This window comes from Pelodiscus sinensis, chromosome 4 (genome assembly GCF_049634645.1).
Source record: "Pelodiscus sinensis isolate JC-2024 chromosome 4, ASM4963464v1, whole genome shotgun sequence".
Lineage (NCBI taxonomy): Eukaryota > Metazoa > Chordata > Testudines > Trionychidae > Pelodiscus > Pelodiscus sinensis.
The window spans coordinates 121,574,365-121,601,928 of record NC_134714.1 but is presented as its reverse complement, the minus strand read 5'-3'; the positions used below and the strand labels follow the sequence as shown (position 1 = coordinate 121,601,928).

General features: G+C 44.1%; 1 protein-coding gene across 8 annotated transcripts in view; it reads left to right on the top strand.

Moving 5' to 3' along the window:
- Positions 1-27,564, top strand: part of LOC102457209 (uncharacterized) — a 160,003-nt gene that overhangs the window by 85,444 nt on the left and 46,995 nt on the right. For 6 of the 8 annotated variants that reach the window (XM_075928293.1, XM_075928297.1, XM_075928295.1 and 3 more), the window contains 3 exons: positions 5,809-6,110; positions 25,595-25,668; positions 27,439-27,524. In XM_075928293.1, coding sequence (XP_075784408.1) covers positions 25,603-25,668; positions 27,439-27,524 — 152 coding nt within the window. In that variant the 5' untranslated portion in view covers positions 5,809-6,110; positions 25,595-25,602. Of the gene's footprint in view, positions 1-1,860; positions 1,958-5,808; positions 6,111-25,594; positions 25,669-27,438; positions 27,525-27,564 lie in introns of all 8 variants that reach the window. The other 2 variants (XM_075928298.1, XM_075928296.1) reach the window with 1 other exon arrangement.

Here is a 27,564-nt window from a genome sequence, read left to right as displayed (position 1 = left end):
CCAGAAATCTCTCTAAAGTGGTTGTGCACCTTACTTAATCTGTTAATATTTTCATCACCACATCAGGCATTATAGTTAGACTGGGCAGCATGGGATGGTACTAGTTATCAGGCAATAATAGCTTTCCTGCAGCACATAGTCTAGGCCTGCACATCATGCTTCCAAGAAGGGTTAACAAGACTGTTTTTGTGTCATGTTCTGTAATCTATTTCTGCTCCCACAGACCTAGCAACAAAGATGTTTTATTAAGACAGTCAAAGGGCTGTTTGCCTTGAGGAGCTGGGAAATTTCCAGGATTGAGATTCTCTAGTATATGGAAAGAGAACCATCTGCTAGCTGTGTCAGAGGGATCCTGTGCTCTGTAAACCCTGCTTCAGTGTCCCTGCTTCAGTCCCTCTCTCAAGGTATTCTGAAAAGAGGGGCGGCATGTTCACTTTCACACAGTGAAGTCAGAGGTTGTATTTGTAAGTGCACAAATTGGTACTTCGAAATCAAGTGCAACACAGCAGTGGTATTGATCCTAAAGAAGCTTGTGGGAGGTAGGGAGACAGCAGCATCTGACATGAATAAATTGTGCAGGAAGCTTCAGGAGTGGTACTTAAGAAATGCACAAAATGCTAAATTAATTTCTTTATTTTTTTAAAATAAGTGTGTGCGGCTGGCAAATGGTGCTGAATTTACCCTCTCGGGCCTTTTCCACATTAATGCTGAAGGTTGATGTAAGTTACACTGATTAAGTTACATAGGTCTGCATAACTTGTGTCGAGATAACTTGCATCAACTTAAAGCATCACCTGTGCTACGCTATCGTGACAGGAGATACTCTCCCATCAACACAGCTTATGGCTCTCATTGAGGTGGATTAATTTAGTTGACGAGCGAATGCATTTGAATGTCTTCTTGGTGGCTGCCTAAGCGCTCAGCTTACAGGAAACACTGTTGGCTATGATTACTTTAAAATGCTGGCATGAATTGTAAGATGCTCTTGGCCAAGATTTTTTTAAATTAAAAAAAGCCAAAATAACATAGGGTATAGGTTTGCAAGTTCTGCTCAATAGACTCTTCTGCTTGGCAAATACACTACTGAAATTTTGTCAGTTTAAAAAATAAATTAGGTATGTAGTATATCTATCCTTCACTTTCCTTGCCAGATGGTCATTTTACAACCACATTTTCCTATATTTTAGACAATCATTTCTCTCCTTTTTGTACAAGAGTCACATACAAAAAACAAGAAATTGATTTATTGTATGTACTTCATTTAACTTTTTCCGTTGCATAGTAAAAAGGGCTTAATTTGCACAAAATAAATAAAAATAATTGTCTTCTATTCTTTCTAGCAATTCAAGTAATTTTAGGATTTATAGCGGGTCAAAATTGTTGAAGCAATAGTTTAAAGAATTCTGAAGAGTCTCATATGCTGATGCTGTATATTTCAGGGCTATGCTAAGTTTTCAGAACTTTGGGAGCTCATTTCTGATTACAATTGAAATTTTGGATTTAACTCCACAGGTTTCCCTTACATTTTCTATTACTTGATATGATTACTTGGGGTTTAAAAAGAAGAGAGTTAACCAGAATCAGCATATTAGTAGCCAGAAGAATAATATAAAGGCAATGGAAATCTGAGGTATTGCCAGCAAAAAAACCCAAAACAAACAAAAAAAACCCACCCCTCTTCAGTCGAGACAGCCAAATATGAAAATTATACTTTGTATACTAGAAAATGAGTGTGATACTTTGAGTATGTGGGATCCATTTTTGGCATGCATTGTTGATTATTAAGTCTTTTAAGGTCATCTCTGAAGAATGAGGGTGGCTTGGTGGGGAAAAGCTAATTTAAAATGTGTATTTTCATAGGAACATAATTGCTAGACTGGATCATAAAAGTGGTCCGTGTAGTGTCACCTCGCTGACTGCAGAACTATGTGCCACAGAAGAGGGTGTAAACGTAGCAGTAAGTACCTATGGACTAATCCAGTGGTCCCCAACGTTTTGGGGCTGCCGGGTGCCTGGGGGCAGGGCACTCACGCGCTGCGCGTATGGGGGCGGGGCCACTCACAGGCCATGTGACTGGGGGCAGGGCCAAGCATGAGCCGCATGCCCAAGGTCGGCAGCGGCATGTGCTGCGATCCCGGGCAGGGGCTGCCCAGGTTCCGCGTGGTGCTCCCGGGGGCGGGGCCAAAGCTGGCACCAGGGCTGGCAAGGGCACGTGCCGGGGCCAGGGCATGCCCAGCGAACCTGGGGGCAGGGGTCAGGGTCGGCACCGGTACGTGCGCCCGGGGCCGGGGCCGGCCATGCGCCCGGGGCTGGCACCTGCCGCATGCCCGGGGGCGAGGCCAGCCCAGATTGCTCTGCGGGCACATGTAAAGGGCCCGGCGGGTGCCATGGCGCCCGCGGGCACCGGGTTAGGGACCATGGAACTAATCTGTATCCCTCATTGATCTTTCTGATCTCTGTTAGGCAGAGTGCTTAAATTCTAAAGCACAAAGTTTAATAGTCCTTCTAAACCTTTTATTGTCATTAATTATGAAAATTCTAAATTCCAAATATCAGTTTAACAATCTGATTCTTTTTTGAGCCTTGCTAAATTCTTGGCTTCCATAATATCTTATGGCAACCAGTTTGACACTTTTTCACACTAGGTGTGGCTAAACTACTTACTCTTACCTATTTTTGAATTCCCTATTGACTGTTAGCCATTTTTTTTGTATTCTGAGACTAGGGAAACCAGTGCTCCCAATATGTTTTCTCTAGACCACTAATTATTTGTTTGTATTATGTCTGTTTTTAGTGGCTTCCCTTTCTCATGACCCACTAGTCATAAAAAGGGCTCAGGATTCTGGCAACAATAATGCATTTTTGCTTTCTGTAGGTGACAGTCTTCTAGAATATAGATGTGTTGTGGGTACATATAAAAAAAATCTGTTGGGCTCTTCTTCCCAGCTGCTCTATGATAGTCCCTTGCGAACTCACAAAAAGACCAATGTTTCTGAGATGTCAGGAGTTGGATGTTTTAGGAATTCCTGTGTCACCTTCTTCAGTGTGTAAATGATCCCCTCTGTAGCCAGATCCACACAGGGTAAGAGTCTGTTACAGCGTTCAACTAGAGAGCATGGCTCTTCAGTGCAGACAGAGTAGATTAAAGCTTTTAGCTCGGGAGAACTCTATTTTAGTCACAGGTGTTAGCCTGTTAGTGGCTGTCACGTCACTTAGTCACTAATTGTGTGTTCAGTTATGGAGGCAGAAAGCAGGTAGGCTGTAGTTCCTTTTCCTATCTAGTGAAAGTGAGGCCTTGCCTATACTTTCCTGGAAAGTCAAATTAAAATAAGCAACTCCAGCAATGTTAATTACATAGCTGGAATCAACGTACCTTAATTTGCGTTTCTGTGAGATCTCCACAGGGGGAGGTTAATGGGAGCAAACATTCCTGTCAGCTTCCCTTACTCCATGCGAGCAGCATGAGTACTGGTGCCGACGGGGGCACCCTCTGAGTTTGATTTAGCGGGTCTTTACTAGACCTGCTAAATTGAACTCCAGAAGATCAATTGTGCCAGCGTCAATCTTCCCTGTAGTGAAGACATGGCCTTACTGTGTTACCAGATGCTGCTGTGTGCAGTAACATGCAAATGACGTGAGTTGGGATTTTGGAGGAAGTAATATGACCTATTTCTCCGCTCTCTTCAGTCCACACCAAATGGATCTACAGGAGGAATGCATTCTGGGAATTGTGTGTGGTTTTGGCAGGCTGTTAATTTTACTTGCCTCTTATTATTCTTCTGTAGATGAGATGAAATAGTTGGGTGTGTCTGAGCTGGCAGACAAAAGGCTAGCTTGTGTTATGACTTGATGCTTACAAATTCACAACTGGCACTGAAGATGTGAATCAGTGATGTTTAATTCACTTTGCTCGTTTATGTAATAGACAATTAAAATGCTTGGTGGATGTTGTAGTAAATTGCCAGTCTCACTTTGTATTGGCCTGATATGTTTGCATTCCTTGGGCACATGGTATAGTATATAATGAAGAATGGACAATATTTCAGGAAGCTTAAGTTTGCAGTTAGAGAAATTTATTTTTCATCTTGTCTTAAGCAAGAAAAATCTGACTTTTAAAGGCCACAGTTCCTTCCCACTCAAGTTCAATATGCATTTTTCATTCCAAAAAAGGGTGTGTGGGGAGACAGGGGAATTATTGTTGGTTTCACTGTCTTCTATTGCAGATATTAGAAGCCTTCCCCAAAAGCTTATAATCCTTTACTTTTTCCTGTCTGATTCTGATATTTTAATGGGGACAAGTAAAAATCATTTTATATAATGAGGCATCAAAAAAAATCCATATCTGAAACTTTCATAAACCAAAGGACGTGTTCCAGGGGGGGAAAAACCCAAAGCAGTGGTTTTATTTTGGTATTTGTTTATTCTCTCTAAGGTTTAAAATAGAAGCTGTGGAAGAATTTTTGTCGGAGTCTCTCAACAAGAAAATAGCTAGCAGCTCTTCTTGAAGAATCTAGCTTTCATTTAAAGCCATCTCTTTCCCTGGGCCATATTAGTACAGTAAGATCAGCAGAGCCACTCAAGTGGAGACTCAATGATATGAGCAAGAGGAGGCTGCTCTGTGTATTCTTTGCGTGAACCCCACCATTTTTTGAAATATATTTTTTCATCCCTCCCTTTCCCACAGTCTTTGTTTTGAGGTAGCCTGAATCTGCTGATCGTCGTTGCACATTGCAAAATTCCTTTTCTTTCTCCTCCTCTCTCCCCCTGCAACGGAAATGGGAGCATACTATAAGCATGGGAAATGTTTGCAAAGAGGCTGACTGAGGGTGATATTGTATAGTATGTGCTTACTGTTTCCATGGGCTAACTCACTTTGAGACCTGCAGATAAATCCACTTGACCTCATAAATCAGTTACCCATGCCAGAAAATAGGGTAAAACTCAGGACCTCACTGAAAATGAGATGCTGTGATTGAACTGAGCTTCTCTGCATAAATAAATTACAGCCAAATGACATCATGTGGCTGTAGGCCCATTAAGTGTGTTTTATTGCACTCAGAATGTCTGGTCAGATCACAAAATTGCACCCTAATCCTAAACAAAATGCCATTTAACAAGCCAATCTCTCTATTAATATAAAGCAATGTGGGGCATTTGTTTGTGCCGCAGCACTGAAAGCAGGATGTGCCTGGCATCTCAAACCAGAAGGGAAAGCAGCACAATTTGAAAACCGAGAGACTTAAAAATGATCACAGAATATGTTATGAGGAAAAAAAAAGAAAACTAACTGAACAAAATGAGGTCAGGACTCTTTTAAAAGGTCTATTTGTGTATGTAGCCTTGAAGATCTAAATGTATGGCTAATTGTTTGCCCCCTGCTTTGTGAAATTTCTGGCTGAGCAACTGCATCACTGCCCACTGGCTTTAACAGCTGTTTGGATGCACAAACATATCTAGGTCCTGTGCATCCACAAAGAAGAGAATATTGGAAATGGAAAAGACTTAGTGAGGCATGTAATCCAACCCCCTTGGCCAGTTGAGGATTCACCCTTTGCTATTTTTTTCCCTTGCCCATCATCTTTAATCGGCACACCTCACAAACTCTAGTTAGCAAAACTACCCTGTCTCTCTTGGTTACAACAATCTAGTGGCCCACTGAGAGGAAGGAGGGCCACTCAGTAGCTAGGTTGATTTAGAATGTTTATCACTTTTTTTGTTTGTTTTTCAAATAGATCTTCATTTTGTGACAAATGTATCTATGGTGCAAGAAACAAAAAGCTGATGGACCTCTTCTTGTTTTCTTTGCAGTGAGCATGACAGAGGGAAGAAACTCTTTATAGTGGCACCTTCTGTGGCTGCATTTTCTGAGGCTGCCTGTGTGGAGGCACACCAGAGAGAAGAGATGTTGAATTGATTTTGGGAGTGTGTGTTGTGAGACTGAGAGCGAACAGAGCTTGGATAGTCTGGAGGTAACCGCTCAGGACAGAAAATTCTAAGAGTCATGTAGATGAACATTTTGGAACTGGAAGGATTTTCTACTGAATGGACCCAATCGGGAGAGGACAACTTAGCCTGAACTGATGCAGCACGGAACCTAATAACCAGCTCAGGTAAGGCCAGCCTGGTGTAAGTTGGTATTGCTTTTCTGTGCCACCTTTTTCTAAATGTGAAACTGGTGCTTCTGGAAGAACTAAATGAATTAGCTGATGTCACTCATAGTTTGTGATTCTTCTCAGCTATCTGAATATCTGTCTTTTCCTGTAAAATCCCTTGCTCTTCTGGTTTTGGACCTTGCAAGACACTGCTAGGTGTGACAACTGCGTTGCCTCGTGAGGTGGAGAAATGGATACTAAATGAGATCACTGTGCCAACTTTTACTTATGATCCTACACGAGATTTAAACTTTTCTCCAGAAACCACCAATTCCTTACATCATTTAACTTACATTATTAGTGACATTATTGGAACAGGTGCTTTAACAAGCCACTTGTGTGTGTATATATAATTTTGGGTGTGTGGGTAAAAAATTTTCATAGTTCGTGGACGAGAGTTTCAAAAGTGCCTGAGAATTTAGGAATACAAGTGTCAACAAATGTCCATTGGACTTGTGCGCCATAGCCATTGAAGTGTTTTGAAGTTCTTACCTGTGTCTTTCTCCTTTTGTTTGTGTGGTGATGATGGTGGTCAGTGACATTCGCATGCAAACAGGATCTTCTGTTTCTTAGTTCATCCCTATAAATACTACTTCCTTCTTTAAAGTGATAACCATCCTTAGAGTATCTGAAACCAGAATCTTCTTTTTTTGCTCCCCTATAACTTAACTGTTGCCAGAATTTGGTTAAAACACATTCACTGAGTGTGGCATGCTGTGGTGGTATTGGCGATTTATATGGCTTGCACATCCTCTCCTCCCCCCCCCCAATCAATATTATAGCTTCACGCCTAGCTGCTGTAGTGGATGAGGTTGGGGGGCTGCTGGGGCATGTGGGGATGATGAAGTTTCACCTCCAACCAAAACTTGAATGTTCAGGTGTTTTAATGTTCTTAAAAGGAGGGGCTCAGACTTTCAGATTTACCTAGAGTACTTAACCACAATGAGCACAGGTCTGCAGTACCACTTAAATCAATCTAACATACCTTGCTTAGGGATGTGAAAAAGAACCTCTTTGAGCTGCACAAGGTTCAGCAATCTACATGCTGTCCGCACCGGTGCTATGTAGGCAGGAAATGTTCTGCCAGTGCAGCGTCTGCCTCTCGTGCAGGCGGAGCACCCTCCTGTCAGCATTCAGCGTCTTTATCAGACATGTTGCCAAAGTCCAGCTGCATCGGTGAAGCTGTGCTGATGTCGTGCTTCTAGTGTAGGCTTACCCTGAGAGTTCTGTGGCTACAGCCCCTTATTGGCTTTCAAAACATCTCATCCAGGGTTTCTAATAAAAATACCAAGACAACTTTTACAGTTAGGGCAATGCTAATGGGTAGGCCCATAACAAAACCAAAGGGAAAGTGTCTTACAAATCTGTGTAGAGGAAATGTTTCCGATGCTTGCTACAAAACCAGTGGTCTCTGGAGAAGCAGAAGCTCTCCTTCGCATGTTTTTCCACAGAGAACCACAATCCTTATTTCCTCTCCCAGGCTGTGCTAGCAACTCACCGGGTGGGGAGTTCCTTTCCGGTGAGACACAGCAGTATCCTTAGTTATAGGAATTGCCATCCTGGATCAAATCAGTGGCGTACCTAGTCCACTCCCCTGTCTCCCTCTCAAATGCACTTGGAAATTGCCAAGGCTTTAATCTCTTTCTGAAACATGGGTAAGGTCTACTGAAGGCTATACTCTAGAATAGCGATACTCAGACTGAGGGTTGTGAGCTGCATGTGGCTTGTTGATGCTTTTTGTAGCACATATTAAAGCACTAGCAACAAGGAGTCCTGTAGCACCTTATAGACTAACAGATGTATTGGAGCATAAGCTTTCGTGATCAAAGACCCACTTTGTCAGATGCAACACATCTTTGCCCACAAAAGCTTATGCTCCAATATATCTGTTAGTCTATAAGGTGCTATAGGACTCCTTGTCACTTTTGCATATGCAGACTAACACAGCTACCCCTCTGATATTAAAGCACTGTGATTTAATTAACCAATCAGGATGCTTGTATGTTATTAACCAGTTATGTTGTCAACTTTCACCTTAACTTATTTGCTGAGAGAGTTATATGGAAGCTAAATATTCACCTTATCATTGTTTAAATATGAATAGTGGTATGGTAAATGAAACACTGGTTTCACACTTGTGTGGCTTTTTCAGGTAATGTTGATTGTTAATTTGGCTCCTGAACTGCCTGCAGGTCTGAGTATCTCTGCACTAAAAACATGTCGGGCATAATGGAATTGTAAGTAGGTACCCAAACGTTGCATTTGGCATCTAAACAGATCTTGATTTTTCCTTTTATATCCTGAGTGTGTATAATAGTACAGTTCTTTCACTTCTTGAAGGATTTTCTTAATGTGAGGTTATTTTGTTACATGAAAGAATTGGGCTTGTTTAGTTTGGAAAGGAGAAGACAGAGGGGACATGATAGCAGTTTTCAGGTATCTAAAAGGGTGTCACAAGGAGGAGGGAGAAAATTGTTCTCCTTGGCCTCTGAGGATAGGACAAAAAGCAATGGGCTTATAGTGCAGCAAGGGAGGTTTAGGTTGGACATTAGGAAACTTCCTAACTGTCGGGGTGTTTAAACACTGGAATAAATTGCCTAGGGAGGTTGTGGAATCTCCATCTCTGGAGATATTTAAGAGTGGGTAAGATAGACATCTACCAGGGATGGTCTAGATGGTACTAGGTCCTGCCATGAGGGCCCGGGACTGGACTTGATGGCCTCTTGAAATCCCTTCCAGTTCTAGTGTTCTGTTGTTCTATGTCTAGAGCTCCTTCCTGTAGGAACACTAATTTGGTAGTGAGCTTGCCTTTAAAGAAAGTACACCTGTCAGAGAATTTCACCAACATTGATGATTTGCTCTTGTTGTGAATATGACCTGATGGACATGAAGATCAGTTTTATGTACTTTGATAAAACCACATCTAAGTATTTTAGCCTTTATTAGCCCTATGCTCAGGTAGATAGTTTTTAGTTGTAGTAGTTAGCGTATCGTGCACTGTATTGTTGCTTTACATAACTGTGTTTATTCCATGTCTCACACATGATAATCACTCAGTTATAGCTAATAGCAGCTTTATAAATGAAAGGTATTGTTTTACTGGAGAAGGGTAGCAATTGTGAGAGACAGTTGAAGAATACAGATCTGCCTTGTTCAGTATAGATCTTTCTTTTCTCTGCAAAAATAAATGATCTGTAAGCCTTTCCACTTTATTAAATGGTAGAGGCCAGCTTTGTTAAGCCTGTTCTTCAAAGGAAAATTGCAGGGATTAATTTTTACCTTAGACAGTTAAACGTTTACAAATTATATGTTGGATTGTGTTTTTAAAATAGTTTCTAGAAATCCCTTTTCATGTTTCACTATCTCATGATGGTGGATGGTGTGCCTAAATAAATTATATTTTTACTCTTGCTTCCTCGCAGGAATTTCTCTGATATAAACCAGGATGCTAATTAAAAGCCTGATTTGTTCAAAGTTCTTGTAAGAAGTTACATATCAATTTTTCGTTAATAAGAGTTTATAACACTATTTTTAATTTAATTCTTTTAGTCTATAAAGTCATTGCTGTCTTTACTTTTCTCTGTGTGACCCACATTCTTTCAGTGACTTATTCTTTTGAAAATACATGTACTGTAATTACATCTTGTATAATGCTGTGTATTGCAGCTTGCTTTTAACATTTGATCAATTTCATTAGTTGTTATTGGTGAATGTGGTTTTTCTACAGATGGGCAGTTTTAGTGTCATCATGTTAAATTAGATATATACACTGTGAAATATTAAATGATTGGCATGTGCTGGTTGTTGGTCCAAAATGAAATCTCATTCAAGGCAGACACTATAGTGTAGTTGAGGCAATGCTATATCGGATAGTGCTTTCAGTTATAAAGCCCCTGACCTGCCTAAGTGTTTGGAACTTTGTACAAACAGTTAAAAACATAATACATTTAAAAAAGTCACAGAACAGGTCACCATAAAACAAAGTAAAGAGCCAAAATTCAAATAAATGAGCATTATTTAATAAAAATAAAGGATATGAGATTCCTGACAGCATTTAAACCAGAATACGTGTGTGGAATATACAGTATTGCTGCATTTCCTTTTAAAAGGGGCTGGAAAGGGCTGAAATGAATCCCCCTTAGGAAGTGAGTTTAAAAGCCTTAGGGGAAGTGTGGGGAACCTGTTGGTCACTGCTTCATGTCATCCAGCATGCGGCAAGGCTAAATGCCATGAGCCCAAAGTCTTAGTGACCCCACACGGACCTGGAACTGTGCGTGCTGGCTCTCCAGCATCTCCCTGCAGCCCCTAGGAGTAATGATGATCAGGGGGTCTCTGTGTGCTGTCCCTGACCCTAGCACAGCTCCCATTGGCAGGGAACCAAGGCCAATGGGAGCTGTGGGTCAGCACCTGGGGATGTGGGCAGCACACACTGCTCAAGCTGCCTGCCTCCTATGCTTAGGGGCTGGACATGGTGGCTGCTTTCTGGAGCAGTACAGTGCCATGGTGGGCAGGGAGCTTGCCTTAGCCCTGCTGTGCCACTGACGAGGAGCCACGTGAAGTAAGTGCCGCCTGGCTGGAGGCCACACCCAGAACTCCCTTCTGTACTTCTGTCTCAGGTTGGAACTCTCTTCTGCACCCTTCTTCCTTCCAGAGCCTGCATCTCCGCCTCTATCGCAACTCTGAGCTTCCTTCCCTCACCCAAACTTCCTCCTGGAGCCCTGCACCCCAACCTCCTGTCCTATTTCTAGCTCCGGCCAGAGCCCACACCCTGCCCCAGCCTTGAGCCCTTCCTGTACTGCATGCCCCACTCCAGAGCCTTCATACCTCCTGCACCCCAGCCATGAGCTCTCTTCTGCATCCAAACTCCTTCCTGGCGCCTGCCCTCTGAACCTCCTCCTGCATCTCAACTCCTGTCCCATTCCCAGCCCAGCCTCAGAGCCCACAGCCTGCCCCAGTCCTGAGCCTCCTCCTGCACTTCATCTCCCCCCCCAGAGCCCACACCCCCAGTCAGAACCTTCACTACTCCTGCAACTCAACTCCTTCCCCAGACTGGAGCCCCCTCCACACACTGAATCTTTTATTTATGGCCCCACCCCAGAGCCTAGGGAAATCCCTGAGCCTCTAGGCCCCCCCAACTCCACTGAGCTATATGTGACCCCCAACTGATTTTTTTTTTTTTTTGGGTGGGTCAATGGCCACTGATAGAAAAAAGTTTTTCCATTCCTGCCCTAGGGGTAATCACAGCAAAGGCTTAGTCACCTGTTGACTTAAGGAGCAAGAGAACATTAAAATGGTGGCCTATATCCAAATGAAGATATCCTGCCAGGATTATACTCCCTGAGGATTGGGGTTCCTTCCCACTGAAGGGATAGACTATAGCCATTTCTGTCCCCTCAGGGTCAGAATAAATCAAAGCCTTTTCATGGTAGTCTACATTAAGAGTGCAAGAAGAGTATAATATGGCTAAATGAGGTAGGAAACAGGATCCGCTCACAAAAGAAATAATAAAGGAAGAGAAGAAGGGGTCCCTGTTACCTGTAAAAATGTAGGCCCCCATCTTAATTCCAAAATATTGTCATCCATCCTTGACAGTTTAAGTTAAGAGTCTATTAGTTGCCAGCACTTTGAGAGAGGTGTTGTATGAAAGGATAATGGGAATATGACTCAACTTTTGTGTGAGATTGAGGAGAGTGAATATAGTTACTCTCCCAATTATTAGTCACTTAAAAATGTTTTGATGTAATCTGCACCATGCAAGGCTGAACTGTCACAGGTCAAAAACAGCGCTTGAGTAATTCATCTGACACAGATGAAGTCAGCACGCCCTCTCCTATCCATTTTGCATTTCATTCTTAGCCTACTGAAAGCAACAAGAGTTTACCCATTTTTATAGCCTACAGTGGGTTGAGGAAAGGGAAAGATTCTAAAATAATCTAGAAGTTGTAGTACTCAAACCTATAGGAGGCTCTTCCATTGACTCGGATTTTGTCAGTACGTTGGTTTAGACAAAAGCGCTAGAAGATGGAGAGAACAGTGCTATTTTGGCTCTCGGAGGCATTTGTCCAACCCTTCCCGCCACTCCCTTATTGCTGAGATTCGGTAAATCAAGAACAGAAGTGACACTAGGAGCAAAGATTTCTCTGAAATCCACATGGCAGAGAGCTGCTGTATGTCCTTAACACTGACACCCTGCAAAATGTTAATGGCAGTGCATGCACCAAGTGCAAGAAAAAAGTCTGACAGGTTTCTGGAGAAGTTCAGCAATGAGGAACAAACAAACAACCTTTTGAGCTACATGTTGGAGCAGGGATTCTGAATGCTGGAAGCCCCAGGGGCCACCATGATACCCACAGCATACGCCGAGGGCCGCAACTTAAGTGTGGTTGCATGTACATGCAAATATATATGCAAATAGCTTCTTTCACACTGATGGGCATGAATACAAAGATTCAGGCAAGACTAAACAAACACACAGGCCCCATTTAAGTCATTTCTGTGGATATCAATAAAATGCAATATTTACCTGATTTCCACCCATATGACAGCACTTTTAATGAGCAATGACAGTCCAGGAATTTAACTACTAAAACACATATCAACAGAAGACCATTATATTGACTACTTTATTGTTTCCGCTCCCGGCTGCATGTTGAGCCCCACGTAAACCCAAACTGTACCACAGGTCACAAACAGACGGGCTGTGGGCCCTGTGTTAGAGGCTGTGTCAAAATCCTGCTGTTTCTTCCGACATCACATTTCACAGATTTGGCCCTTTCTCTTTGTCCACCATGCTGATACTAATCCAGTTATCTTGCCTTCTGGCTGTTGAAACCTCTTGCAGTGCTGTAACTTTAACCTCATTAAGTCCTTTTAAAACACTTCTCAGATCATCTTGTAAAGCTGCCTTCAGTGACTTGAGAGTGTGAATGCCAGCCTCAGATTTCAGCAACCAATTATCAAGTATAAACTCCTCGGGCACTAACAGCCTAAATGTGGAATCACAGTCAGTCTCCTTAGGTATTCTGATCTCTCTTGCCACCCAGGTGGGCATACCTTTATGATAGATGATCCATTGTACCAAGAATAACAGCAATATTCGGGTTACACTCAGACCCAAAGAATAGCCACTTTATCGGGTCAATTGCATCTTAGATCTTACACCAAAGACTATTCTTGTAGCCAACCCTCTATTAAACTATATAAAATTTATGAAGTAGGAAAAGGAAACAAAAGTTACTTACAAGGTCAAAACAGGTAAATGTATATACACATATATAAATATCTTTTTATTTACAAAGTTAAGACGCTTCTGTATTCAGGGCCCTTTATATGCCCTTGGGGGCTAACCCAGGCTAAACAGCTGGGGCTCTCTTGCTCATGCTTAAAATCTTTCTGTTTGTGGTTTTTATCCCACACCTGCCATGCTCTCTGAGCTGCAGACTCTGCTGATGGGAGGAATCCACTTGCATGAGTCCTCTTCAAGGGGAGGAGAGCAGAACAAACATCATAATTTCTCCCATTTAACATCCCAGAATAGTCTCTCTTCTGTTGATTGGGCCAGTTATAACACCTGCTGTTGGGGATCAGCACTTCACACTCGTTAATGTCTCTGTCTTGTCTGGGATAATCCCAAAAGCTCAGAGTATACAGTTTTTGGTAAAGAGAGGGTATAAGTGAGACTACCGCCTGCAGCCGCTCTCAAGCATTCATTAACGTCTAAATGCTAACCACATTCTTATCATTCTGATACCTTCTTTAGCCTTCACACAGACGGGCCAGATTGATGCCAGCTATGTGTCGGTCAGTGTCCAATTTAGACGCAGGAAATTTGGTATCAGCTTGGTGCCTGGTCTGCCTGTGTCGCACATCTTCTAGCCCATTTTTCTGACACATCATCCACTTCGAGTATCTTCATTGCCTGGTAGCCTTTGCCTTTACGACCATCCAAACTTAAACCTTGACTTACTCTATCCACTACTCCCTTTATTCCCCCAGGCTTTATCTCTTTCTACAAATTTTCATAAAGCTGGCATATGCAAAAAACACGTCTTAAGTTTTCTCATCTGTCCTCTTTCACTTCCCTTGTTTACTCTTCTTTCCCACATGGTGCATTTTATCTTACACTAAAGTAGTATGTCCTTTGGGACTTCTAACTACTCTAAGGTATCGCAAACAAAATGCTAATCCACACTACAAAAAAGAACTAAAGACTGTGATGCTAGGGACGGTCTACTGGCTAAGCAAGAAGTCAGAAGCTCCGGTGACAGTCACTGGCAGAAAGAAGGAACTGAAGCAGGAATTGGGTCAGCAGGGGTATATAGCTGACGCTGGGAGGTGTCACCACAAGAGGTGCCATAGACAGCCTGACAGGGAAACCTCTTCCTACGATTGTGCATGTGCACACACATATTGGAATGGATGTGAGCAACACATCTTGAAGAGCAACAGTTACAAAAGGTAAGTAACCATTCTTTGCTGAAGCAGACAGATGTTGCAAGTTGTTGGCAACCATAGCTATCCTCAAGCCCAAAGTAGCTGATGAAGTGAGTTGCTACATCCACAGGTGCAGAGCCGGCTCAAACTATGGGCTGACCGAGTGATAGCCCCGGGCACCCAATTGTAAGGGGCACCGCGCAGTGCTGCCGGGTCGGGCGGGGGCGGGGCCGCTCATGCACTGCGCTCCTGGGACCCGGGGTGCAAGAATGGCTCGGGCCGGCTCTGCACAGGTGGGTATACTAAGCTGTGATAAGACCCTTCTACCCCCAGCACCTGTTGTTGGAAGCCAGCGGGCTCTCTCTGCTTGACACATGCTTGTGCAGAAGGTATTTCTGGAATGAATACCCTGAATCTCTGTGTAGCAGAAATAATTGTCAGTGTTGTGACTGTGTCATTGACTTCCAATGTGCTGAGCACCTGCCAATTAGCAGCTGAACATGCGTGTCAGCTGCTATATCCCAGCAGGCCTGGCCAAAGAGTTTGTGGGGCCCAAGGCGACACGCTGACAGAGGGACCCAGCACGGATGCTCAAGTTTAAGTCAAACCTAGTTGAGAGGCCAGCCCAGGCAACACAAGTCTCCTGCCGGATATATTCTACAACACACTGGCCAGGTCAGATTCTCTGCTGATCTGTGTGACTCTCCCCCCTCATACAGATAAAACACAATCTGCGGCAGACAGGGAGAAAGGTGAGCAGCTCAGCTCACTGGGACAAAACACAGCCTAGAGCTGTCTATGCACGCGGGCTGAGCCAGCTCTCACAGCCTTGCCAGTGCGGCCAGGCTGGAGCCCAGACTTCCAGAGGGCGAGGCAGGCAGCCCGGCTGTGGGGCTGGCGGGGCGGGTATCTATGGAGATCTCCTGCACAAAGGCCAGTGAGATGAGCAGGAGCGACAGCCCCACAGCAGCATAGGTGACCAGTTTGTGCAGCTCCAGCTGCAGCCCCTTGTACTTGGGCTCGGTGCGGCGCAGGGCCCTGAAGGGGCAGGGCCTAAGGCAACCACTTTGCTTGCCTTGCCCTAAGGCCGGGCCTGTATCCCAGGCGTTTTTATGAACTCCTGCATCTCCCTGTAACACAAATAAATCATTTCAATGCCAGCCAGAACACTCCCAGTAAAAGGGACTATTTCTTACTCAACTTTTCTGCTTGTGGCTTGAACCACATCTGCTCGCCTTGCTAGTGAAATCTCCCTTTAACTCTGCAGAGCCAATCCCCTGATGGAAGAATGGGGTGGGTTCTTCTTTGCTTAGACACCACTGTGAGCTAAATGCTGTTTGTGAGAAGTCACTAATGTATAGTGTCTATAAGAAAGATGATCCCAGCTAAAATGGAGTTTTCAGGGCTAGCGAGGAGAAAAATCGGCTTTTGCATTGTAAACCGATTGTATTTGATCTGCATGTCAGTAAAAGCATACATAGCAAGCAGTATGGTAATATTTAGCTTGCTACACAAGATTAGAGGAGAGTAAGGGATATTCCCTAAGGAGCTTGACATTTCTTGTTAAACATATTTTTAAAGTGACCCAATTGCACGCAAACGAAAAATAAACAGAAGAGCGCAATGTGGTCTTTTGGGGAAAGTAAAGTGAAAAGGAAGATACATGGAACACAGATTCTGTTTAAACAGTCATTGTTACTTAGGTGTGTACATGTATGGTATTGCTAACTACAAGGGGGAATTCTCTTAAAGTATAAAATACTGACAGTTATTTTGGAATCCCAATAGCAAGTTGTGACTTGTAGGCTAACAAAAGAACATTTGTATCCTGCCTAATTTATATACTTTTATGTGAAATTGCCTTGGATATTCTCTCAGGGCAACAGAGTACTGTAGTGGGAAATGATATTTGAAATTCCAGTTGAGCTGAATTAGCAACCTGGTATTTTCCAGGTAATCTAGGAAATTCTTTGTAGAAGCATGAAGAGTTCAGACTACCTATTGATTGCTCAAGAGTGTTCAGTCCAGATAAGCAGTAACATCCTTTCTGTTCAAGCCTCCGTTGATCATCTGCTGGGGTCAGTTGCAACTTAATCCTTTGTTATCTTAACTCTTAATATTGGGAGCTGGAAGTTTTACCTCTATAGTCCTATTAGAGCCTTTTCATATCCTTATCAAACTCATGTTTTAAAAGAAACAAGTGCATAACTTGGTTATTTCCTAAACCAAATCATATGCACAGCTTTACCTGCTATTTTGTTGATCTTCATGCCATTATCTCAGACCTATTTTCTGCTTTCACTATTACTTCATCCAGCAAATCTGATACTTCAGATGAGAATCACTCTTCCCCCTCCCATGGAATATGACCCAGACAAAACCCATGGGAGGTATTGGAAGCATCCGCTGCCTTTGGGATATGGCTAGCCAGACATCTAGTGTATTTATTCAATGGCAGTTTAATCTATTCCGAACTAAAGCAGGAAAGTGTCTACTAGGAGATTCTGTGACTAAATGGAAGCATTTCTCCTCTTGGTCACAACAATGCGGGTTATTCCCAAAATCCACTGGAAAGCCCATTAAGACATTAGGCTTCTCTGTGACCATCGTGCAACAGTCAGCACCTTTCATCTTCTAGTGGAGGACCATGCTATGTTTACTCACCTTACAATGACTAGATTTCTGGAGCGTCTACTTAGAACTTTCCCACCATGGATGAAATCCATACCACAAAGGGATCTCAATCTCAATCTCTGTACTCTCACCAAACCTCCCTTCTTATCATTAGCTATTTGTTCTATGTCTCATCTCTCAATGAAAGTTTCCTTCCTAGTTACCATCACATCAGTCAGTGCCCCCTGTGGCAGATCTGCCCCATACTCCTTTTCTTTGCCTTGACCTAAAATTCCTCCCTGTAGCAATTTGAGTTTCATATGAATCAAGTCATCCAGTATTTTTTCTTAAAACTCATGCCTTTGGTTAGGGGAGAAGGATTCACTCTCTAGATGTCTGACAGGCTCTGACATTTTACTGAGAATAAAAGCAACTAGGAAAACACCTCAACTTTTTATCGCTCTAGCAGATGAAAGAAGTCAAGCTCTATTTACACAACGACTTTAAAAGGATCTCAGTGTGATGTGGCATTCCACATGCTTTATGAAAATGTGCTTATGCTCTGAATGACATCACAGAGAGATGCTTTATGGAAGATGTAAGGTATAATCGAAAGGTTACGATTTACTGAATGGGGTTATCCCATTCGAATGCATGTATCATTTTTGTAAATGAAGTTAGGACTATTGACCTATGTATCTGTATTTCATGTAGGCTGCTCTGGGTCACTTCCGCTGCAGACACTTCAGGGACTAAAATGGAAAAGCTAAACAGAGCATGATGGCCCATCAGCTGGTACAACAGGCTGTGAATAGGCTTGGTCTTCCCAGGGACACTCCACACTGCTTTTTACATGGACGTTGACTGACATTTACTGACTCTTCTGCAGCTGCTTTTACTACAGTACCCAACCTGCTAGGAACTGGTATAAATAAAGCTACACTGTAACTGGGAAAATATCAGATTTTTCAAATGGAGTCCTCTTGCTTTATTTGTCCATTTATCAGTTCAGTAATGCACACAACCCCTCCCCCGCGTCTTCCCCATCATTAGTGGGAATTAACAAGATTGTTCCCTTGGCTGTCCCTACTAGTTCTGGTGCTCTGTGCAGTGGCTGGAGGAGGGGGCTGTAGGCAGGAGCTGCCGGGGGCCAGGAGCAGTGTAGGGAGGCAGCTGGGTTTGGGCCTCCTCATACACTCACTCACTGGCGGTGGTGGGAAGTGGGGCTGACCCCTGCTGCTAGTGCTTGATCCGCCCACTAGTCCCCCATGCTCTGTTGCTCGGGGGAAGGGGTTTGGGGGAAGGTGTGGGGATGGGAAGGAATAGGGGCTTAGAGGAAGGGGTGGAGTGGGGTGGGGACTTGTGGGAAGGGGCGGAGCACAGGTGCAGCATGGGGGTTGTCCTGAGCCCCACACTAGGGATGTTAAATATTGGTTAGTTGACTAGTCGATGAACCTCATGAATTCCTATCTATTAGTTGACTATTCTATAGTCCCTTGGGGTGGGGCCAGCAGCCAGTGCGCTCCAGGCCCACTCCCAGCGAGCGCCCTGCCACCCTGCGTCGCTATCTCAGGCGGGAGCTGGTCCATGAGGGGAGCGAGTTTAAAAACCAGCTCCCTTCGCAGACCAGCTGCTTGTGACCCCTGCCTCTGATACAGGGCGGGCTGGCAGCGCCCCTCTCTGGTGGTGGGGTCTGAGCTCCTGGACCCTGGCCTGAGTCAGAACTGAGCTGGGCTGCCTGCCTGGCTCCTAATACACTTGAAATGCAGAACCGCAGCAGGAGAAGGTCCTGGACTCTCTGCAACCCGAGATTGAGCTGGGCTGCTGCTCAGCCTGCTAAAAAATGTACTGGCCATAGCAGGGGAGGGGGAAATGCGTGTAATCTATAGCATTAACTGGTAAGCTTTTGCTCATTGGTTAATCAACTACACTATTGTATCCCTACCCCGTACCCTCTTACGGACAGTCCTGCTTGAGTGCAGTCTGAAATGAGGCTGGCTGGGAAATGTCTGACTGCATATGCAGCATGCACTTATCTGTGGCTTATGAAATTTGGGGCAATTTGGTGTCCCAAGTTTCATGTTATCTTACATAGCTGATATTTTGTGTGTTGGTAGGGATGGCCTTGACCTTTATATTTACCTTTTTAGGCATCTGGGTACACAAACTTTGAATAGTAAAGCCCCCATGCTGTGCTGGCAGAAAACATACACCCCAGGAAGATTGCTCAATATACTTCTGTGTATTTAGTTTGTAATTGTAGTTTATCAAAATAAAAAACCTTAACATTTTGCAGTTTCTCTGAGCAGCTGTAATATAATAATTAAATCCCTTCAGTGTAGAAGCCTTTACAATCAATCTTTTGTTGCTACTGCTGCCGCCGCCTTATTTTTTAAGATTTTATTTTCCTCCAAAACCAAGCTGAACTACTGAATAAATGTTGCAGTGTCTTTTAAAATGTGAATGTTGCGTCTAATGGGCGGTTAACATTCGTGCACTGAACATCGCTTGCAATGATTTGTATTTGCGAGCAGCTTTCAAAATGAGGCATTTGATATGAAGGATGCACCTTTTTTAAGGCCCTGGTCTGGAACTGACAATGGATTGGCAAGGAGCAGTTTGTAATTCCGAATGTTTCAGTATCATGAGATGTTATCACTTAATAATGCCTGAAGGCTCAAAGGAGAGTAAACAGGCAGAGCATCAGAACTGTGGTTAAGGGTCTGCTCACCGCACCTCCTCCTGCTGAGAGAGGTTCTGCCAGGAAAGCCAGGTTCTTCAGCTCATCCCATTGCATGACTGAACAGGCACTGCAAGGTTCTGATAACTTCAGCATTAAGCTATAGTGAGATTGCTGTGGAGTTTGCATAGCAGAAGCTATAACGCAGTACTCCCTGTGGCAGTAGGGGAGAGAAAAGCTACCTACAGAGAGAGCGGGGCCGGAGGAGGGGGGGATATAATTTTTCCATTGGAAACCTATTGAGAGTGACTAATTTCTGAGTGGACTGAAAAGAGGCTCTGCCGGTTGCTGTTGTGTTTTGTCCATGGGAGAATAGAACCCCTTTGCTTTAGCCACCTTCTTTAAGGAGAGAGAGAACTATGTCCAGTGTTGTACAAGGAGCGGTTTGGATGTAAGACAGAGACATCCCATATTAACCCCATATCTGCAGTGCACAGGAGGGCTTCACATGTTGCTTTTCCCAGCTGGTAGACAGCTATTGTTAGAGCCTTGCGCTGATACGAAAATTTTGTATCTGCATCTATATCTGCAAAAATGAGCTGCGGATTTCTGCATTGACATCTGTAGGTGCAGATATCCGTGGATATAAAGTGGATATCCACACATTTTCAGGGTTCCAGATACAATATGTATATCTGTATCGTGATAGAAATGTAGCCGTGTTAGTCTGGGGTAGTTGAAGCAAAATGCAGGACAATGTAGCACTTTAAAGACTAACAAGATGTTTTATTAGGTGATGAGCTTTCGTGGGCCAGACCCACTTCCTCAGATCAAATAGTGGAAGAAAGTAGTCACAACCATATATACCAAAGGATACAATTAAAAAAATGAACAAATATGAAAAGGACAAATCACATTGCAGAACAGGAGGAGGATGCGGGGGGTGGGGAGAGAAGTACAGAGAAACTCACAAAGAGAAAACAGTTTCTTGCCATTTTAACCAGAAAGGACACTCTCTCAATGACTTGACCACCTGCATTCTGCTACAAAGACCTTTTACATCTGCACTTGAAAGGGAATCCTCTGAACTGTCATTCATGTTAAAATTCGACACTTGCCAACAAGGACTTAACAAACATTTGAACTATCTCACCCATTACCAAGACAGTTTCCCCAATTATCACCTCTAATACCATTAACTCACAAACATCCCACTCTCCCTACCTCTAATATCATCAATTCACAGACACTTACCTTCCTTCCTCCCCCCCCCCCCCCCGCATCCCCCTTCTGTTCTGCAATGTGATTTGTCCTTTTCATATTTGTTCATTTTTTTAATTGTATCCTTTGGTATATATGGTTGTGACTACTTTCTTCCACTATTTGATCTGAGGAAGTGGGTCTGGCCCACGAAAGCTCATCACCTAATAAACCATCTTGTTAGTCTTTAAAGTGCTACATTGTCCTGCATTTTGCTATATCTGTATCCACATCCATAGTCACAAAAATGAGCTGCGAATATCAACATTGACATCCATGGATGTGGATACCCGCAGATCTAAAGTGAATATTATCCATGGATTTGCAAGTCTCTAGCAATTGTACAGAGAAACAAAACCGAAAATAAAACTCTCGGATGTGCCAATTTTCTTTAGCAGCTTTCTCCATTCCTTAGCGTTTTTAATAATGCCCGTAATTGTGCATGTTAACTCCTATTCAGGTTGGTATATGTGCTTTGGGAAATCGTTCTTAAGGGCATAGTATCCTTAATCAGTGTATGTGGCTCCCATTAACTTTAATAATACTTCCATGTGCAGATGGAGAAGAGTAGACCATGTGTGCGTGTCTGTTAAATGGAGGTTGTTGCATTTTAGCTTTCTTCATGTAGGAACAGATGTTGTTTGAACCCAGTTCCAAACAGCTTTTCAAAGTCAATGCCATTAGGGCTTTTCAACATGCTCCAGCAACTCTTTTAAAATCCTACAAGAAAGAGCTGAGAGCAGTTTGCTTTTAAAGCTTCTGCATTAATAGGGGCTATTAAAGCGGTTTAGTTTATGGATATACTAGTTAGAGTTTTAAGTGGTATGCCACGATTCAGTGTGTAACAGTCAGGGAGAATTGTTTTATTTCCTCCACTGAATCCATTTACAAGTACAGAGAACAGATTCCTCCCCTCCCTTAAACTATTGAAAGGTTTTATGATACCTTGATTCTTTTAACTATATCAGATTGTCACTTGTGAAATAAATTACTCACATCACAGTATCAGAGGAGTAGCAGTGTTAGTCTGAATCTGCAAGAACAGCAAGAAGTCCTGTGGCACCTAGACTAACAGATTTATTGGAGCATAAGCTTTCATGGGCAAAGACCCACTTTGTCAGATGCATGTGGTGGAAGTTCCAGAGGCAGGTATAAATATACAGGCATAAGAAAAACGTTCCAATCAAGAGTAAGGTTAGAGATAAAGAGGTCAATTCAGTCAGGGAGGATGAGGCCCACTTCTAGCAGCTCATGTGGAGATGTAAATACCGAGAGAGGAGAAACTGCTTTTGTAGTTGGCTAGCCATTCACTGTCTTTAACCCCCACCCAGCTCCTGGCCGCTGCAGATGGGGGTCACGCTGCAGCTCCAAGCCAGGCCCTCACAGGTGTCTAGCGTCTCCCCATTTTGTGATGGATATTTTTAGTAAATGTCAGGGACCGGTCATGGGCTTCCATGAATTGAGTATGACCTGTCCATTGCTATTACTAAATAATATCTGTGGAAAAAATCTGATCCTTAGTTACTAGGTCAAAGTAGTGGGCGACTTATATTGACGGGAGCAATGTTGTAGTGTAGACACTGACTGTTAGATCGATGTGAGCTGCCTTAAGTGAACCTATGAGCAGTATGGGCCAAGCCTAAATAATGCCTCCAGTTAAAAAGGATGCATAACTCTGGAGCGGGCTGAAGATTATCTCCTTGCTGACCATTCCATAGGGATTTGTAAATCAGCTGCATTTAATCCAGTATCTGTGCACATAAATAGCTTCAACAGACAGAGTCCCAGCTCATAAATTGTTCCGTTACAACCATTAGTCTCTTCTACTTTACTGGCTAGCTCTTCATGTGAGTAGTCCCACTGAGTAAACATTTTAAGTGATTAAGTCCCATTGCTTTGCAATGGAACCTTAAGCTTCTAAGTAACATAAGCCTACAGGATAATTTTACCTGTTGTGTATTGGCTACAAGATCCAGCCCCTCATTTGTAGCTTATCCTAAGGATGCCCTTTATAGTTTGGTTGCCTGGTTAACAAATGTTCATATGCTCTTATAGACTTTGCAGTAAGGGCAACATGACATGAGAAAACTTTAGAGGGGCCTACAGTGAGAATGTGGTAGGTAGATTTGTGCCCCCTCATTACAGCTGGGGGAGTTGTGAAAGGAGCATATCCCCCTCAGCAATTGCATGTACGCCTTGCAGCCCTGTAGCTAAGAACTGGGATGGTTTGTGCCCTATGGGAAACCGGTAGCATGGAGGTGTTGCTTTGTTGCAGTAAAACACTGATAAAACTGTAGAAAGGTGCTAAGTTTCCTCTCTTATGAGATAAGTAAGTATTACAGCTAGAGCAGTGGTCTCCAACCTTTTCCACCCAAGATCACTTTTTTTAAATGTCATTGCAAGCCAAAATCTACCCCACCCCTTCCTTGAGGCCCTGCCCACTCCATTCCCTTCCTCTCCATAATTTGCTGTCCCCAGCCCTTACTCACTCTCACTGGGTTGAGATAGGAGGTGCAGGCTCTGGGGTGGGAATGAGGGATTTTGGTGTGGGAAGGGGTGAAAGGTGCAAGCTCTGGCAGGGAATTTGCATGCAGGAGGAGGTGGAGAAGGGGACGCTGGCTCGGGGAGAGGGCTCCAGGCTGGAGAGTGTTGCGGTCAGGTGGAGGTTTGGGTTGCTGAGTAAGCCTCAGGCTGGTGGATGTGGGGGTGCAGGACTTTGGGTCAGGAGTAGGATTGCCAGATAGACCCCGCCAAAAAAAAGACACACTTGGTCGTGGGTGGGGAGCAGGGGAGAACTGGCTGGGAGGGGGGCGGGGCTGGCCAGGAGGGGGGCGGGGCAGGAAGCAGAGCTGGCCCGGGGGGGGGGGGGGAGGGGTCCAGGAGCCGCGGGGCTAGATGGGAGGAAGGGGGGGGGGGTATGTGTCCAGGGACCGTAGGGCTGGACAGGAGGAGAAGGGAGCTGGAAGGAAGGGGGGTGGGAAGCAGACCTGGCTGAGGGGGCGGTGCAGCCACTGGCCACAGCTGGAGTCCTTCGGGTCACGCCCCTGGCAGGCAGTCTCTTTAGTTGCGAGCAGAAGCCGGGCGGGGGCGGGGCTGGGAGCCACTCCCCCTGCCTGTCGTCTTCTCGAAACCAGAGGCTCCCATCTGGGAGGTGGGGCTGTGATTAGCGCAGGGAGCCTCTGGTATCATGCAAAAGCCGGGCGAGGGGAATGGCTGGGAGTCCCGGCCCCCGCCCTGCCTCTCCCGGCTTTTGCATGCGACCACAGGGCTCCCAGCGCCAATTGTGGCTCATCTCCCAGTTGTTCCCCTGCCCCTGCCAAGCGTCTGTCCGGAGCCCAGCTGGGAATTCAGAAAATACTGGACATTGCACTTGTCCGGTATTTTCTGAATTTTTCTACCGGACAGACGGTGCAAATACCGGACTGTCCGGTAGAAAACCAGACACCTGGCAACCCGTGGGAATATGAGGAGCTCAGGGCAGGGGGGTTGGGAGTATCATGGGCTCAAGTGTGTGTGGATGGTGTAGGAGTGTTGTGGCAGAAGACTGAGGATATGGGGGAGCAGGAGTTTGGGGAAGTGGTGCAGGTATACGATAGGCTCAGGGCTGGGGTCTGTGGGGGGTGCAGGAGTGTTATGCTGCTGCGGCCAGATGGGGGCTTGTTGGCCAGGCTTTGTTTTTAAATAAAATTTTAAGTCCAACACACAACATTTCAGCATTGTCTTTATTTATGGGAGGGGTGGGGAACCTGTTTTGGATCAGGGGCCACTGACTCACAGAAAAATCAGTCAGGGACCACACAAGTGAGATGTAGGGAAAAAACCCTCCAAAACCCCCTAAGCCTCACTGATGTGGCCCTAACTGAGACACCTCCCTCCCCTGGCACTTCAGCCTCGTGGGGCAGAGAGGGTAGGTAGGTCTGAGGTTCATACACAAAACATTTCATTATTGTCTTTATTTATGGGAGGGGCGGGGAACTAGCTTCTCAGGAACCATGACAGTGTTCTGCTTCTCTGGCTGAACTATTTAATCATTTAATATGAAAGATCAGAGTCAAATAGTGATTTTCTATGCAGTTACAGACTTGCTGCATCCTGATGTGTTTACAGATCTGTTGTATATATTGAGCAACTAGACTTTTGTTTGGTTTTATTACATAAGTGTATCTTAAAGTTTTTTCTAATTTTTGTGTATATACCTGAGGGACTTTCATTTACTCAATACAACTGCTTACCCAGGCAATGCCTGTAGAAATGGCAGATAAATTCTGTATGTGAGAGTGCCACATACACTTTGTACTTTCAGCTTTTCATTCTCAGTCTAATTTTAGCCTGGGGATAAAGCTTGAAGTTGAAGTTGTCAGCACAGCTTTTTCTATTAGCGCTTTCCCAAAATATTCCCTTGGCTGCACATGTTTGCTGATTATCTCCTTTTCTCTTCTCCCTTTTCTCCTTACAGCTTCTGACATGAAGAAAGATATAGAGACCTTAATAGCAGAGGAGAGAGCAGAGATCATCGCCAAGTATGAAAAGGTACTGACCTCATTTTTCTCCAGGAATCTGCTCACCAGACATGGGACTCCTGATACCTAAGCTGTCTAGGAGAAGCAGGAATGTGTTATGCAGAGTGTCATGTCTTCATTCTGCCCTCATGCCAGTAACAAACTACACAAATCAATCTTTTTTTTCTTCCTGCAGAACTTTTTAGGGATGCAGGTAACATGACTGTGTGTTAGTCATCTGTGTTGCATGTTCAGCAGACGGGCTTAGTGGCCTCCGACAGGTATCCAAACATAGGCTCTACCGATTGTACCTGAACAAGGTCAAAAAGGGTTGGTCTATGGCAATTACTAAGAATATGGAGCCAAAGTGGAGAAGTTTCATCACCAACCCATTTTTCCTTTCGCTCTTGGGCTCCCAGTTTTTTTCTCATTCAGACCGCATCATTTGACACATACCACAAATCCTGTGACCAAGAAAGTGACTGTCTCAGCATGGAGAGCAAATTGGCTTGAAGGTGGAATTAAAGCTAATATATTACCAAATTTGGCCTTCCCAGTTCAGGGTTGACACACAGCAGCAGGACCGTGTAGAGGAGAAGTCTGCATGATTGAGGCATGTGCTTCATCAGTTCTGTAGATTAAGTGAATTTTAATCACCAGGGCTGTCAATCAGGGTGCATAACTGGCTGGATAGCTGTTCTCGGAGAATAGCTTTTAACAGTTCACAGTCATGCTGGAAGGGCATAACAAGTGGGGTTCCACAGGGGTCTTTTGGGACTGGTTCTGTTCAATATCTTCATCAATAATATAAATGATGGGACAGAGAGCATGCTCATAAAGTTTGTGGATGATTGCAAGCTGGGAGGGGTTGCCAGTGCTTTGGAGGACAGGGTCAAAATTCAAAATGATCTGGACAAACTGGAGAAATGGCCTGAGGTAAACAGGATGAAGTTTAATAAAGACAAATGCAAAGTACTCCACTTAGGAAGGAACAATCTGTTTCACACATACAGAATGGAAATTGACTGTCTGGGTAGGATCTAGGGGTCATAGTGGGCCACAAGTGACACTGTTGCAAAAAAGCAAACATGATTCTGGGATGCATTAACAGGAGTGTTATGAGGAAGACACGAGAAGTCATTCCTCCATTCTACTCTGCACTCATTAGGCCTCAATTGTAGTATTGTGTCCAGTCCTGGGCACCACATTTCCAGACAGATGTGGAGAAATTGGAGAAGGTTCAGAGAAGAGCAACAAAAAGGATTAAAGGTCTAGAAAACATGAGCTATGAGGCAAGTTTGAAGGAATTGGGCTTGTTTAGTTTGAAAAGGAGAAGATTGAGAGGGGACATGATTGCGTTTTTCAGGTATCTAAAAGGGTGTCACAGGGAGAAGGGGGGGAAATTACTTTCCTTGGCCCCTGATGATAGGACAAGAAGCAATGGGCTTAAATTGCAGCAAGGGAAGTTTAGGTTGGACATTAGGAAAAACTTCCAGTCAGGGAGTTTAAACACTGGAATAAATTGCCTAGGGAGGCTGTGGAATCTCCATCACTGGAGATATTTAAGAGCAGGTTAGACAGACATCTATCAGGGATGATCTATACAATGTATGGTCTGACTCCTGCTACAAGGACTGGGGACTGAACTTGATGATCTCTCGAGGTCCCTTAAGTTCTAGTGTTCTATGATTCTGTGATGCAGTACCAGCTTCCAAGTGCTAGAGACAAACGTGCACATGCTGATGGCCTCACACTTGTGTTCCCTTTAGTTCTGACTCTTGTGCCTTCTTTTGCTTTGCAGGGAAGGCAGGAAGGAGCTAAGATTGACCCATGGGAGGATGCTGATTTCGCGCTCTATAAAGTCACAGACAGATTTGGATTTCTGCAGTAAGTTACTCATTACTCTGTTCTGCCACCCTTCAATGAG